This window comes from Aquarana catesbeiana, linkage group LG02, assembly GCF_042186555.1.
Source record: "Aquarana catesbeiana isolate 2022-GZ linkage group LG02, ASM4218655v1, whole genome shotgun sequence".
Taxonomy (NCBI): domain Eukaryota; kingdom Metazoa; phylum Chordata; class Amphibia; order Anura; family Ranidae; genus Aquarana; species Aquarana catesbeiana.
In genome coordinates, this window is record NC_133325.1 from 657,888,206 (window position 1) to 657,903,647 (window position 15,442).

A 15,442-nucleotide genomic window follows, 5' to 3' on the forward strand; every position below is an offset into this window, starting at 1 on the left:
AAAAACGCCTAGCCACTGCGCGGATTTACCCCACACATTCTCACCGTACAGAATTGCATGGCACTGTACAGCATTGCATTATGCTGCTGTACATCGACATTTGTACACTTCAAATAAAGTTTGTAAAAAAAAGAAAGGGAGCTGTGTGTGATACGCTGAATCGCTTACCACACTGCCCCCTACCACAGTCGGGAACGAACAGCTACCAGAGAGGTAAAGCGCTCTGGCAGCTGTCCGTTCCTGTGTGTACACAACTCATTTCCTTTGCTGGCCCCTGCATTGAATGATGTCATCAATCAGAGCCAGACAAAGGAAGGAAGTAGTATAAAGCTGGCCATAGATGATTTGTTTTTTGTTTTTTTATTAGCCAGCCAGCTGATTAACAAACAAAAATGGCTTCCTTCCTCCATACCATGCCTATTGTATTCTAATATCAGGACTTCATTGCTAGAATAGCACTGCAGCCAATTGGCTGCATGCGCTAATCAATTCAGATTTTCCAACAGTCCCATTCAGGGTGAATGTAATCACTAAGTTGACTCCTCTTGAATGGGAATGGTTATAAAACGAAATTCTTCTTGGGTCCCTCTTTGGTGCTCCTGGCCCCTCCCTCCTGTTGAGTGCCCCCACAGCAAGCCGCTTGCTATGGGGGCACCCGAGCCAAGCTGCAGCTCCCTGTGTCCATTCAGACATAGAGCTGCGGCCCACCCCCTCAATCTCCTCATTGGCTCACTGAGTTTGATTGACAGCAGAGGGAGCCAATGGCGCTTTGCTGCTGTCTCAGCCAATAAGGAGGGGAGTCCTGCATAGCCAACACTCTCGTGCAACATCGCTGGATAGAGATGGGTTCAGGTAAGTATGAGGGGGGCTGAACACAGAAGGCTTATCTTAATGCATAGAATGCATTAAGATAAAAAACCTTCTGACTTTACAACCACTTTAAGTGTTACTCTGCCCTGGCTCTTTGTTTACATGTAATGGCAGTGATTGGCTGAGTTGTCTGTCACTGTGGGTCCATGCTGACAGAAGGTCTGAAAGGGGCACATTCTAACTAAAAGGGGCAAACACCGCCACCATCCCTGAGTGACATGACATCTGCCCTGGCTAGGACCCGTGCTTGCTGGTGGGGCCACCAACTTTAGTGGACGTGCCTGTACAGAGTACTGGCATGTACTAGCTGAAAAAAAAACCTGCATCTTTAACCTGCCAAAGGAGTTGTATTTCTGTCTATCCAGTCCTGAGGTTTACACTGCTCTGCTGCACAGCACAGCCCTGTCTGTGATCTTTCTCTGCTGCTTTTTTACTTTCACTTACAGCTTTCTTTCCTGTGAATGGAAAGTGAAAGGATAAGCAACAAACTGATGAGCTCACTCCTCTCTCTCCATCTGTGCTTCTTGTACTGCAGCACCCCTGAGTGGCTCCTTGTGTTGTCTTTGCCTCCCTCTTTGGGCTCTTCTGTACAGACTGTACAGTAGATTGTAAGAGGTTGATAACAAGCCAAATTAAGGTTCTTACACTGCTTGTATTTTAAAAAAAAATGTTTTTCTTAAATACAAGCAGTGTTAATACCTGGAGTTTTTTTTTTTCTTTTTTTTTACCAAAAGTGGAGTGTTCTTTATTATTATGCTTTGCAGTAAGCCATCCATTTTCACATGGAGCCAGCACAGTGTTGTTCACAGCTGAACAGATACATTTTTTATTTATTTTTTCACACAACTTGCAGTGTGAGTGTGCCTTATCATTTATATATAAAAAGTCGAATAATGTTCTGTGTGTTTATTTAACAGCCTTTGCCAGCAGCAGCTGCCAGCCTCAGGCGTTCCTGTCACGCACCAGCATTTCCAGCATATGCAACAAATGTTTCAGAATTATGTCCAGAGCAGGACGCTGCAGAATTGGAAGTTTTGGCTGGTATCCTTCAACGTATAGTGGAGCTGCTAATACGCAGTTAGGCTGGGTTCACACTACAGCACGGAGGGGCTCACAGCAGGAGTCCAGTGCATCTCCATTAATCAATTCAGGCCCGATTTCAGCCCGAATTTTGGGCTGATTTTGGACCTGAAATGGACCAAAAGACGCACAGGACTCCTGTGCAAATCGCACCAGAGCCACTGCGAAGATTTGTGAACCGGCTCCATAGAGAGCCGGTCACAAACTCCTGGTATGCGAATTGGATGCAGGGAAACCCACATCCAATTCGCACTATTGTGAACCCAGCCTTAGAGTTTGTGTTTTGGGTCTACCAAATATATCACAATGGGGATTGTCAGTGTACTGCTAATGATATTCATAGAACACTACAACTGTGCTGAAATCAAAATCTACCTACCTTTCTCTGAGTTTCCATGATATATATATTGCAGCCAAATTTAGGAGGTTACTCACAGTGCTTCTAGGAGGGACTACAGGATTTGGTCATATAACTCTAGGCTGTGCAACCTCCAGTGTGTGTGACTGAGCATATAGTAAGATTATACACGTAGTGGAACAGTGAACACATTGACCAGCAATTGCATAGGCTCCCAGTACATCACCATTTAGGAAAATGAAATTATCGTAATTTAACTAGCAACTAAAGCCAGCCATCGTCGAATCGAAATTGGGGAGGTTTAGCAAAAACTGGCTGAATTTCGATCCATGTATGGACAGGCCGGTTGTGCTTAAGTTGATCTACTTCAGTACAACCAGTTTGTTTTTTGTTTTATTTTGTTCGTCCACTGACAGCAGCTATAGCTGCCGGCAGTGATCATTGTATTGTGACGGCAGGGAAATCTTCCGCTGTCAGAATACAATAGTTCCGCAGGAGGAACTCCCCCATCAACACTGACTGTGTTGAAGGAATGAACTGTGTTGAACCCCGGCCTGATACACACAATACATTTTTTTTCCGTTCAACCCATTGTGCTGAATGAAAAAAATCTGACATGAACTGTTAGATCTATTTTTAGATCCTGTGTCTATTTATAGATCCTGTTTCAACTGTTCGATCTATTTTTTTATCCCGGTCTCAACTGTTCGATCTATTTTTAGATCCTGGTCTCAACTGTTCAAGTGTGAGCAGCACACTGTCTAAGTGGTTAGTGCTTCCCCATAGCAGCGCTAGGGTCATCGGTTTGAATTCCAACCATGGCACTACCTGCCTGTATTTTGTATGTTCTCCCTGTGCCTGCGTGGGCTACCTCTGGGTACTCGGTTTCCTCCCACACTCCAAAGACATGCTGGTAGGTTATTGGCTCCTGTTTAAATTGACCCTAATATGTGTATGAATGTGAGTTAGGGACCTTTACATTGTAAGCTCCTTGAGAGCTGGTACTGATGTGAATATACAATATACTGTATATGTGTAAAGCACTGCATAAAATGACAGCACTATATAAGTAATAAGAAAATCTATTTTTAGATCCTGGATCTGTTTTTAAATCCTTAAGTCCTAGTTTCAACCCTACCACCTTTTTTTAGATCCTGGTTTTAACTGTTCAATCTATTTTTTGATTCTGGATCTATTTTTTAAATCCTAGTCTCAACTGTTCGATCTATTTTTAGATCCTGGTCCCAACTGTTCGATCTATTTTTAGATCCTGGATCTATTTTTAGATCCTGGTCTCAACTGTCCGATCTATTTTTAGATTCTGGGTCTATTTATAGATCTTGCTTCAACTGTTCAATCTATTTTTAGATCCCGGTCTCAACTGTTCCATCTATTTTTAGATCCTGAGTCTATTTATAGATCCTGTTGAAACTGTTAGATCTATTTTTAGGTCCTGAGTCTATTTATAGATCGTGCTTCAACTGTTCAATCTATTTTTAGATCCCCGTCTCAACTGTTCCATCTATTTTTAGATCCTGGTCTCAACTGTTCCATCTATTTTTAGATCCTGAGTCTATTTATAGATCCTGTTGAAACTGTTAGATCTATTTTAGGTCCTGAGTCTATTTATAGATCCTGCTTCAACTGGTCAATCTATTTTTAGATCCCCGTCTCAACTGTTCGATCTATTTTTCGATCCTGAGTCTATTTATAGATCCTGGTCTCAACTGTTCGATCTACTTTTAGATCCTGGTCTCAACTGTTCTATCTGTTTTTAGATCCAGGAGCTATTTTTAGATCCTGGTCTTAATTGTTCGATCTGTTTTTAGATCCTGGATCTATTTTTAGATCCTGCTTCAACTGTTCAATCTATTTTTAGATCCTGGTCTCAACTGTTCGATCTATTTTTAGATCCTGAGTCTATTTATAGATCCTGCTTCAACTGTTCAATCTATTTTTAGATCCCGGTCTCAACTGTTCGATCTGTTTTTAGATCCTGGTCTCAACTGTTCGATCTATTTTTAGATCCAGGAGCTATTTTTAGATCCTGGTCTTAACTGTTCGATCTGTTTTTAGATCCTGGATCTATTTTTAGATCCTGGTCTCAACTGTCCGATCTATTTTTAGATTCTGGGTCTATTTTTAGATCCTGGTCTCAACTGTTCCATCTATTTTTAGATCCTGAGTCTATTTATAGATCCTGTTTAAACTGTAATGCCCCGTACACAAGGTCGGACATTGATCGGACATTCTGACAACAAAATCCTAGGATTTTTTCCAACGGATGTTGGTTCAAACTTGTTTTGCATACACACGGTCACACAAAGTTGTCTGAAAATCCGATCATTCTGAACACGGTGACGTAAAACACGCACGTCGAGACTATAGACGGAGCAGTAGCCAATAGCTTTCATCTCTTTATTTATTCTGAGCATGCGTGGCACTTTGTGCGTCAGATTTGTGTACACACGATCAGAAATTCCAACAACGGATTTTGTTGTCGGAAAATTTTATAAGAAAAATGGGGGGATAACTGCGCTACAGTGAAATACATAAACAATAACAATTATAGCTGCGATTCATCTATGCAACACAGACACAGTGAAATTAAATAAGAAAAAAAAGGGGGGTGAATCGTGCTAGAAAAGATTGGTGATCATATACATCATCACTAAACCAAATATTTAGAACTAAGTGAAAAGTTCTCCTTTAGGGTATACACAACACATATCAAATTAGTAATCAATCCAAAAATTAAACCTACAAAGGTGATAATTAAAAGTCCATGTATAAAAATAAATCACCCAAGTGATATAAAAGTATCTTAAAAAAGTTCCAAAAAACATAGGTTCTTGCTGTGAGAAAAAAAAGAAGCGTACTTGTTCCACCACCGTGAAATCAGACTGGCCGCTTACCAGAAACTCATGATCCCCCGTTACAGAGGATCAGAGAAGGCTGTTTGTTAATACTGCTTTGGACCACGACCAATGGATCAGAGACCTTATATCAAGATGGGACATCAAAGACTGCAGGGTCAGGCTTAAGTTGATCACACTGACAGGTACTCAGACATCAGCCCACAGCATTGCAGATGGAATCACAGAAGGAAAAAAAAAGGGCTCCATATAGTGTAACATCATTGACTTGGATAAGCAAAAGGTTAAACTCACATGTTAGTAGACAATAGTAGGCATGTAGTGTAGTCTGGAGCGCCGGCCGGAAGCTCACAGACAGCCCGTCCTACTGGAAATAACAGCAGCAATGGGAGGTGACGAGAACACGTCACATCATCCAGGGTGCCCCTGGATGATGTGACTCTATCACGAAACGCTGTTTAGGGCAGAGCGACGTGTTCTCGTCACCTCCCATTGCTGCTGTTATTTCCAGTAGGACGGGCTGTCTGTGAGCTTCCCGCCTGCCCTCCAGACTACACTACATGCCTACTATTGTCTACTAACATGTGAGTTTAACCTTTTACTTATCCAATAAAGTCAATGATCTTACACTATATGGAGCCCTTTTTTTCCTTCTATGATTCCATCTGCAATGCTGTGGGCTGATGTCTGAGTACTTGTCAGTGTGATCATCTTTAGCCTGACCCTGCAGTCTTTGATGTCCCATCTTGATATAAGGTCTCTGATCCATTGGTCGAGGTCCGAAGCTGTATTAACAAACAGCCTTCTCTGATCCTCTGTAACGGGGGATCATGAGTTTCTGGTAAGCGGCCAGTCTGATTTCACGGTGGTGGAACAAGCACGCTTCTTTTTTTTCTCACAGCAAGAACCTATGTTTTTTGGAACTTTTTTAAGATACTTTTATATCACTTGGGTGATTTATTTTTATACATGGACTTTTAATTATCACCTTTGTACGTTTAATTTTTGGATTGATTACTAATTTGATATGTGTTGTGTATACCCTAAAGGGGAACTTTTCACTTAGTTCTAAATATTTGGTTTAGTGATGATGTATATGATCACCAATCTTTTCTAGGAAAATTTTATAGCCTGCTCTCAAACTTTGTGTGTTGGAAAATCCGATGGAAAATGTGTGATGGAGCCCACACACGGTCGGAATTTCCGAAAACAAGGTCCTATCACACATTTTCCGTCGGAAAATCCGACCGTGTGTACAGAGCATTAGATCTATTTTTAGGTCCTGAGTCTATTTATAGATCTTGCTTTAGCTGTTCAAATTATTTTTAAATCCTTGTCTCAACTGTTCAATCTATTTTTTGATCCTGGTCTCAACTGTTCGATCTATTTTTAGATCCTGAGTCTATTTATAGATCCCGCTTCAACTGTTCAATCTATTTTTAGATCCCGGTCTCAACTGTTTGATCTATTTTTCAGTCCTGAGTTTATTTTTAGATCCTGGTCTCAACTGTTCAATCTATTTTTAGATTCTGGTCTCAACTGTTTGATCTATTTTTAGATCCTGAGTCTATTTATAGATCCTGTTTAAACTGTTAGATCTATTTTTAGGTCCTGAGTCTATTTATAGATCCTGCTTCAACTGTTCAATCTATTTTTAGATTCTCGATCTGTGTTTAGATCCTTGTCTCAACTGTTCGATCTATTTTTAGATCTCGAGTCTATTTATAGAGCCTGTTTCAACTGTTTGATCTATTTTTAGGTCCTGGGTCTATTTATAGATCCTGCTTCAACTGTGCGATCTATTTTTAGATCCTGGTCTCAACTGTTCGATCTATTTTTAGATCCTGAGTCTATTTATAAATCCTGCTTCAACTGTTCGACCTATTTTTAGATCCTAAGTCTATATATAGATCCTGTTTCAACTGTTCAAACTATCTTTTAGATCCTGAGTCTATTTATAGATCCTGCTTCAACTGTTCAATCTAATTTTAGATCCCGGTCTCAACTGTTCCATCTATTTTTAGATCCTGAGTCTATTTATAGATCCTGTTGAAACTGTTAGATCAATTTTTAGGTCCTGAGTCTATTTATAGATCGTGCTTCAACTGTTCAATCTATTTTTAGATCCCCGTCTCAACTGTTCCATCTATTTTTAGATCCCCGTCTCAACTGTTCCATCTATTTTTAGATCCTGAGTCTATTTATAGATCCTGTTGAAACTGTTAGATCTATTTTAGGTCCTGAGTCTATTTATAGATCCTGCTTCAACTGGTCAATCTATTTTTAGATCCCCGTCTCAACTCTTCGATCTATTTTTCGATCCTGAGTCTATTTATAGATCCTGGTCTCAACTGTTCGATCTACTTTTAGATCCTGGTCTCAACTGTTCTATCTGTTTTTAGATCCAGGAGCTATTTTTAGATCCTGGTCTTAACTGTTCGATCTGTTTTTAGATCCTGGATCTATTTTTAGATCCTGCTTCAACTGTTCAATCTATTTTTAGATCCTGGTCTCAACTGTTCGATCTATTTTTAGATCCTGAGTCTATTTATAGATCCTGCTTCAACTGTTCAATCTATTTTTAGATCCCGGTCTCAACTGTTCGATCTGTTTTTAGATCCTGGTCTCAACTGTTCGATCTATTTTTAGATCCAGGAGCTATTTTTAGATCCTGGTCTTAACTGTTCGATCTGTTTTTAGATCCTGGATCTATTTTTAGTTCCTGGTCTCAACTGTTCGATCTATTTTTAGATCCTGGTCTCAACTGTCCGATCTATTTTTAGATTCTGGGTCTATTTTTAGATCCTGGTCTCAACTGTTCCATCTATTTTTAGATCCTGAGTCTATTTATAGATCCTGTTTAAACTGTAATGCCCCGTACACAAGGTCGGACATTGATCAGACATTCTGACAACAAAATCCTAGGATTTTTTCCAACCGATGCTGGTTCAAACTTGTTTTGCATACACACGGTCACACAAAGTTGTCTGAAAATCCGATCATTCTGAACACGGTGATGTAAAACACGTACGTCGAGACTATAAACGGAGCAGTAGCCAATAGCTTTCATCTCTTTATTTATTCTGAGCATGCGTGGCACTTTGTGCATCAGATTTGTGTACACACGATCGGAAATTCCAACAACGGATTTTGTTGTCGGAAAATTTTATAAGAAAAATGGGGGGATAACTGCGCTACAGTGAAATACATAAACAATAACAATTATAGCTGCGATTCATCTATGCAACACAGACACAGTGAAATTAAATAAGAAAAAAAAGGGGGTGAATCGTGCTAGAAAAGATTGGTGATCATATACTGTACATCATCACTAAACCAAATATTTAGAACCAAGTGAAAAGTTCCCCTTTAGGGTATACACAACACATATCAAATTAGTAATCAATCCAAACATTAAACGTACAAAGGTGATAATTAAAAGTCCATGTATAAAAATAAATCACCCAAGTGATATAAAAGTATCTTATAAAAGTTCCAAAAAAACATAGGTTCTTGCTGTGAGAAAAAAAAGAAGCGTGCTTGTTCCACCACCGTGAAATCAGACTGGCCGCTTACCAGAAACTCATGATCCCCCGTTACAGAGGATCAAAGAAGGCTGTTTGTTAATACTGCTTCGGACCATGACCAATGGATCAGAGACCTTTTATCAAGATGGGACATCAAAGACTGCAGGGTCAGGCTAAAGATGATCACACTGACAGGTACTCAGACATCAGCCCACAGCATTGCAGATAGAATCACAGAAGGAAAAAAAAGAGCATTAGATCTATTTTTAGGTCCTGAGTCTATTTATAGATCTTGCTTCAGCTGTTCAATCTATTTTTAAATCCTTGTCTCAACTGTTCAATCTATTTTTTGATCCTGGTCTCAACTGTTCGATCTATTTTTAGATCCTGAGTCTATTTATAAATCCCGCTTCAACTGTTCAATCTATTTTTAGATCCCGGTCTCAACTGTTTGATCTATTTTTCAATCCTGAGTTTATTTTTAGATGCTGGTCTCAACTGTTCAATGTATTTTTAGATTCTGGTCTCAACTGTTTGATCTATTTTTAGATCCTGAGTCTATTTATAGATCCTGTTTAAACTGTTAGATCTATTTTTAGGTCCTGAGTCTATTTATAGATCCTGCTTCAACTGTTCAATCTATTTTTAGATCCTCGATCTGTGTTTAGATCCTTGTCTCAACTGTTCAATCTATTTTTAGATCTTGAGTCTATTTATAGAGCCTGTTTCAACTGTTTGATCTATTTTTAGGTCCTGGGTCTATTTATAGATCCTGCTTCAACTGTGCAATCTATTTTTAGATCCTGGACTCACCTGTTCGATCCATTTTTAGATCCTGGTCTCAACTGTTCCATCTATTTTTAGATCCTGGTCTCAACTGTTCCATCTATTTTTAGATCCTGAGTCTATTTTTAGATCCTGGTCTCAACTGTTCGATCTATTTTTAGATCCTGAGTCTATTTATAGATCCTGTTTCAACTGTTCAACTATTTTTAGGTCCTGAGTCTATTTATAGATCCTGCTTTAACTGTGTGATCTATTTTTAGATCCTGGTCTCAACTGTTCGATCTATTTTTAGATCCTGAGTCTATTTATAAATCCTGCTTCAACTGTTCGATCTATTTTTAGATCCTAAGTCTATTTATAGATCCTGTTTCAACTGTTCAAACTATCTTTTAGATCCTGAGTCTATTTATAGATCCTGCTTCAACTGTTCAATCTATTTTTAGATCCTGGTCTTAACTGTTCGATCTTTTTTTAAAAGATCCTGGTCTCAACTGTTCGATCTATTTTTAGATCCTGGTCTCAACTGTTCGATCTATTTTTAGATCCTGGTCTCAACTGTTCGATCTATTTTTAGATCCTGAGTCTATTTGTAGATCCTGCTTCAACTGTTTGATCTATTTTTAGATCCAAAGTCTATTTATATATCCCGTTTCAACTATTCAAACTATTTTTTAGATCCTGAGTCTATTTATAGATCCTGCTTCAACTGTTCAATCTATTTTTAGATCCTGGTCTTAACTGTTTGATCTATTTTTAAAAGCTCCTGCTCTCAACTGCTCGATCTATTTTTAGATCCTGGTCTCAGCTGTTCGAGTGTGAGCAGCACAGTGGCTAAATGGTTCGCGCTCCATCGTAGCAACACCAGGGTCATCGGTTTGAATTCCAACCACGGCACTACCTGCCTGTAGTTTGCATGTTCTCCCTGTGCCCGCGTGGGCTACCTCTGGGTACTCAGTTTCCTCCCACACTCCAAAGACATGCTGGTAGGTTATTGGCTCCTGTCTAAATTGGATGAATGTGAGTTAGGAATCTTTAGATTGTAAGCTCCTTGAGCGCAGGGACTGATGTGAATATACTGTACTGCGTAAAATGACAGCACTATGCAAGTAATAAATAAATCTATTTTTAGATTCTGGTCTGTTCAATCTACTTTTAGATCCTGGTTTTAACTGTTCGATCTATTTTTAGATTCTGGATCTATTTTCAGATCCTGGTCTCAAGATTTCGATCCATTTTTAGATTCTGGATCTAGAAAACCCGCAAGCAAAGGCCAGTGGGTGAGGGAGGAGGAGGTGGGACTTTATATGAAGCCAATGGTTTGCAAGCCGACACAAACGGTGGGTCAATAAAATTCTTTATTTGCATGTTCATACAAACAATGGTATCAGACAATAAAAATATAACACTTGGTAAAATGTTAGAAATGATAACCAGAGATCAACATAAGGACCATTAGTATAGTTATCAAGGATATAAAAGGTATACAGATAACATGGGTAATAACATGGGTATAAGCAATATTATTGAAGATAGACCAGGGATCACCAGGTGTCAGAATGCGTAAATAGTTATAACAAGGTAATGCCTGCCTGATAGCTGGCCTCAAATTCCTGTTAGGGGGTAAAACTCTGTATAGCATGGGTTGGGACAGTAAGTGGCAACCGGTAGCTCGACGCGTTTCGTGGTTCAAGACCACTCATCAGGAGCAGACATGTCATGTTTCTGGAAAAAAAATGATAATAATATCAAGGCCCAAGGTAACAATGGGTACAGAGGGCTAAAAAATCCCCCAAAAATTGAATAGTACTCACGGAAATTGTGGGTAAATGGTGAATGGCCAGGTACGGCAACCATCCGGGACTAGTGCCAGGTCGGGAGCTGAGGCGGGCCCCCCCGCCGCGGCGACCAAAACAGGCAATCCCCCCCAGGGCGATGCAGAGCCACGAGGCACCCTAGAGTTGAGAGTGGAAGATGAGTGATAATGCAGGGAGTGTGTGTGCAGCGGGGGGGGGGGGGGGGGGAGAGGAAGGTGGGCAGAGTGAAGGTAAGGGGGGGAGGGAAGGGAGGGGGGGAAAGAAGGAAAGTGAGCGTGATGTAAGGGTGAGTGAATGAATGGGTAGAGTGAGGAATGGAGTGGGGGAAAGAGGAATGGGAAAGTTAGAGGGTGACGTGCGCAAAACAGGGTAAGGAGTGGCCTTACCTGTGTGACAGGGTGGTGTGGAGCGAACACCACTATGCTAAAGTGTAGCTGTAGTGTACCTCGAGCGCCGCACCGCCCCAGGTGAACAGGACGCCCATATATAGGCGCCGCCGCGAGGAGGCCCGCCAACGTCACGTCCGCATGGCCAAAAGTGGGTGGAGCCAGGGCAAGAGGCCGACCAATGGTCGGCGGCCGCTGAGACCCACCCACCGAGCCTGCGAGCATAGCAACCACAGCGTGAAGGGCGCGGCGGCGCCAGAAGGCGCGGCGCACGTCCACCGCTGGTGACGTGACGTCGATGGGCAGTGGCGGCAAGCCCCGCCCCCACACACAAGCCCGCCAAGGGAGGCGGGCGAGGGAGGAAGGGGGGGGGGCCCCAAGGCCGGCAGTGCCCATCGCAGCTCCTGGGCAGGCAAAGGCCGGACGGCCCACCGGCCAGCCACAGCCACCCACCCACAATTGGGTTGGACCACCATCGGGAAGGGTTGACCATAATATTGATAAAACCTAGTGACAGGATAAGAAACATGGCATGTAGGATTAAAACTGGTAAAAATGACACAAAGGTAAACACAGGTGAGGCTACCAAGGAATCAATAGGGGCAGGATGATAACCATCATTGGTAATATCAAGATAGAGCAGTGGAGCAAACCATGGGATTCCATCCCTATTCATATAAACAACAGCAAGGGGGAGGGGAAGTGGGACTTTGTATGAAACTGCGCCGGGTAGAGGTCGCACGTTTCCATCCCTATCACACAATATCTAGAAAACCCGCAAGCAAAGGCCAGTGGGTGAGGGAGGAGGAGGTGGGACTTTATATGAAGCCAATGGTTTGCAAGCCGACACAAACGGTGGGTCAATAAAATTCTTTATTTGCATGTTCATACAAACAATGGTATCAGACAATAAAAATATAACACTTGGTAAAATGTTAGAAATGATAACCAGAGATCAACATAAGGACCATTAGTATAGTTATCAAGGATATAAAAGGTATACAGATAACATGGGTAATAACATGGGTATAAGCAATATTATTGAAGATAGACCAGGGATCACCAGGTGTCAGAATGCGTAAATAGTTATAACAAGGTAATGCCTGCCTGATAGCTGGCCTCAAATTCCTGTTAGGGGGTAAAACTCTGTATAGCATGGGTTGGGACAGTAAGTGGCAACCGGTAGCTAGACGCGTTTCGTGGTTCAAGACCACTCATCAGGAGCAGACATGTCATGTTTCTGGAAAAAAAATGATAATAATATCAAGGGCCAAGGTAACAATGGGTACAGAGGGCTAAAAAATCCCCCAAAAATTGAATAGTACTCACGGAAATTGTGGGTAAATGGTGAATGGCCAGGTACGGCAACCATCCGGGACTAGTGCCAGGTCGGGAGCTGAGGCGGGCCCCCCCGCCGCGGCGACCAAAACAGGCAATCCCCCCCAGGGCGATGCAGAGCCACGAGGCACCCTAGAGTTGAGAGTGGAAGATGAGTGATAATGCAGGGAGTGTGTGTGCAGCGGGGGGGGGGGGGAAAGAGGAAGGTGGGCAGAGTGAAGGTAAGGGGGGGAGGGAAGGGACGGGGGGGAAAGAAGGAAAGTGAGCGTGATGTAAGGGTGAGTGAATGAATGGGTAGAGTGAGGAATGGAGTGGGGGAAAGAGGAATGGGAAAGTTAGAGGGTGACGTGCGCAAAACAGGGTAAGGAGTGGCCTTACCTGTGTGACAGGGTGGTGTGGAGCGAACACCACTATGCTAAAGTGTAGCTGTAGTGTACCTCGAGCGCCGCACCGCCCCAGGTGAACAGGACGCCCATATATAGGCGCCGCCGCGAGGAGGCCCGCCAACGTCACGTCCGCATGGCCAAAAGTGGGTGGAGCCAGGGCAAGAGGCCGACCAATGGTCGGCGGCCGCTGAGACCCACCCACCGAGCCTGCGAGCATAGCAACCACAGCGTGAAGGGCGCGGCGGCGCCAGAAGGCGCGGCGCACGTCCACCGCTGGTGACGTGACGTCGATGGGCAGTGGCGGCAAGCCCCGCCCCCACACACAAGCCCGCCAAGGGAGGCGGGCGAGGGAGGAAGGGGGGGGGCCCCAAGGCCGGCAGTGCCCATCGCAGCTCCCGGGCAGGCAAAGGCCGGACGGCCCACCGGCCAGCCACAGCCACCCACCCACAATTGGGTTGGACCACCATCGGGAAGGGTTGACCATAATATTGATAAAACCTAGTGACAGGATAAGAAACATGGCATGTAGGATTAAAACTGGTAAAAATGACACAAAGGTAAACACAGGTGAGGCTACCAAGGAATCAATAGGGGCAGGATGATAACCATCATTGGTAATATCAAGATAGAGCAGTGGAGCAAACCATGGGCTTCCATCCCTATTCATATAAACAACAGCAAGGGGGAGGGGAAGTGGGACTTTGTATGAAACTGCGCCGGGTAGAGGTCGCACGTTTCCATCCCTATCACACAATATCTAGAAAACCCGCAAGCAAAGGCCAGTGGGTGAGGGAGGAGGAGGTGGGACTTTATATGAAGCCAATGGTTTGCAAGCCGACACAAACGGTGGGTCAATAAAATTCTTTATTTGCATGTTCATACAAACAATGGTATCAGACAATAAAAATATAACACTTGGTAAAATGTTAGAAATGATAACCAGAGATCAACATAAGGACCATTAGTATAGTTATCAAGGATATAAAAGGTATACAGATAACATGGGTAATAACATGGGTATAAGCAATATTATTGAAGATAGACCAGGGATCACCAGGTGTCAGAATGCGTAAATAGTTATAACAAGGTAATGCCTGCCTGATAGCTGGCCTCAAATTCCTGTTAGGGGGTAAAACTCTGTATAGCATGGGTTGGGACAGTAAGTGGCAACCGGTAGCTCGACGCGTTTCGTGGTTCAAGACCACTCATCAGGAGCAGACATGTCATGTTTCTGGAAAAAAAATGATAATAATATCAAGGGCCAAGGTAACAATGGGTACAGAGGGCTAAAAAATCCCCCAAAAATTGAATAGTACTCACGGAAATTGTGGGTAAATGGTGAATGGCCAGGTACGGCAACCATCCGGGACTAGTGCCAGGTCGGGAGCTGAGGCGGGCCCCCCCGCCGCGGCGACCAAAACAGGCAATCCCCCCCAGGGCGATGCAGAGCCACGAGGCACCCTAGAGTTGAGAGTGGAAGATGAGTGATAATGCAGGGAGTGTGTGTGCAGCGGGGGGGGGGGGGAAGAGGAAGGTGGGCAGAGTGAAGGTAAGGGGGGGAGGGAAGGGAAGGGGGGAAAGAAGGAAAGTGAGCGTGATGTAAGGGTGAGTGAATGAATGGGTAGAGTGAGGAATGGAGTGGGGGAAAGAGGAATGGGAAAGTTAGAGGGTGACGTGCGCAAAACAGGGTAAGGAGTGGCCTTACCTGTGTGACAGGGTGGTGTGGAGCGAACACCACTATGCTAAAGTGTAGCTGTAGTGTACCTCGAGCGCCGCACCGCCCCAGGTGAACAGGACGCCCATATATAGGCGCCGCCGCGGAGGAGGCCCGCCAACGTCACGTCCGCATGGCCCAAAAGTGGGTGGAGCCAGGGCAAGAGGCCGACCAATGGTCGGCGGCCGCTGAGACCCACCCACCGAGCCTGCGAGCATAGCAACCACAGCGTGAAGGGTGCGGCGGCGCCAGAAGGCGCGGCGCACTTCCACCGCTGGTGACGTGACGTCGATGGGCAGTGGCGGCA

General features: G+C 43.4%; 1 protein-coding gene across 1 annotated transcript in view; it reads left to right on the plus strand.

The window, feature by feature from the left end:
- The window catches only part of MLXIPL (MLX interacting protein like), a 257,673-nt gene that overhangs the window by 226,789 nt on the left and 15,442 nt on the right, over positions 1–15,442 (plus strand). Inside the window, exon 15 of the mRNA XM_073616573.1 lies at positions 1,788–1,911. Coding sequence (XP_073472674.1) covers positions 1,788–1,911 — 124 coding nt within the window. The remainder of the gene's footprint in view (positions 1–1,787; positions 1,912–15,442) is intronic.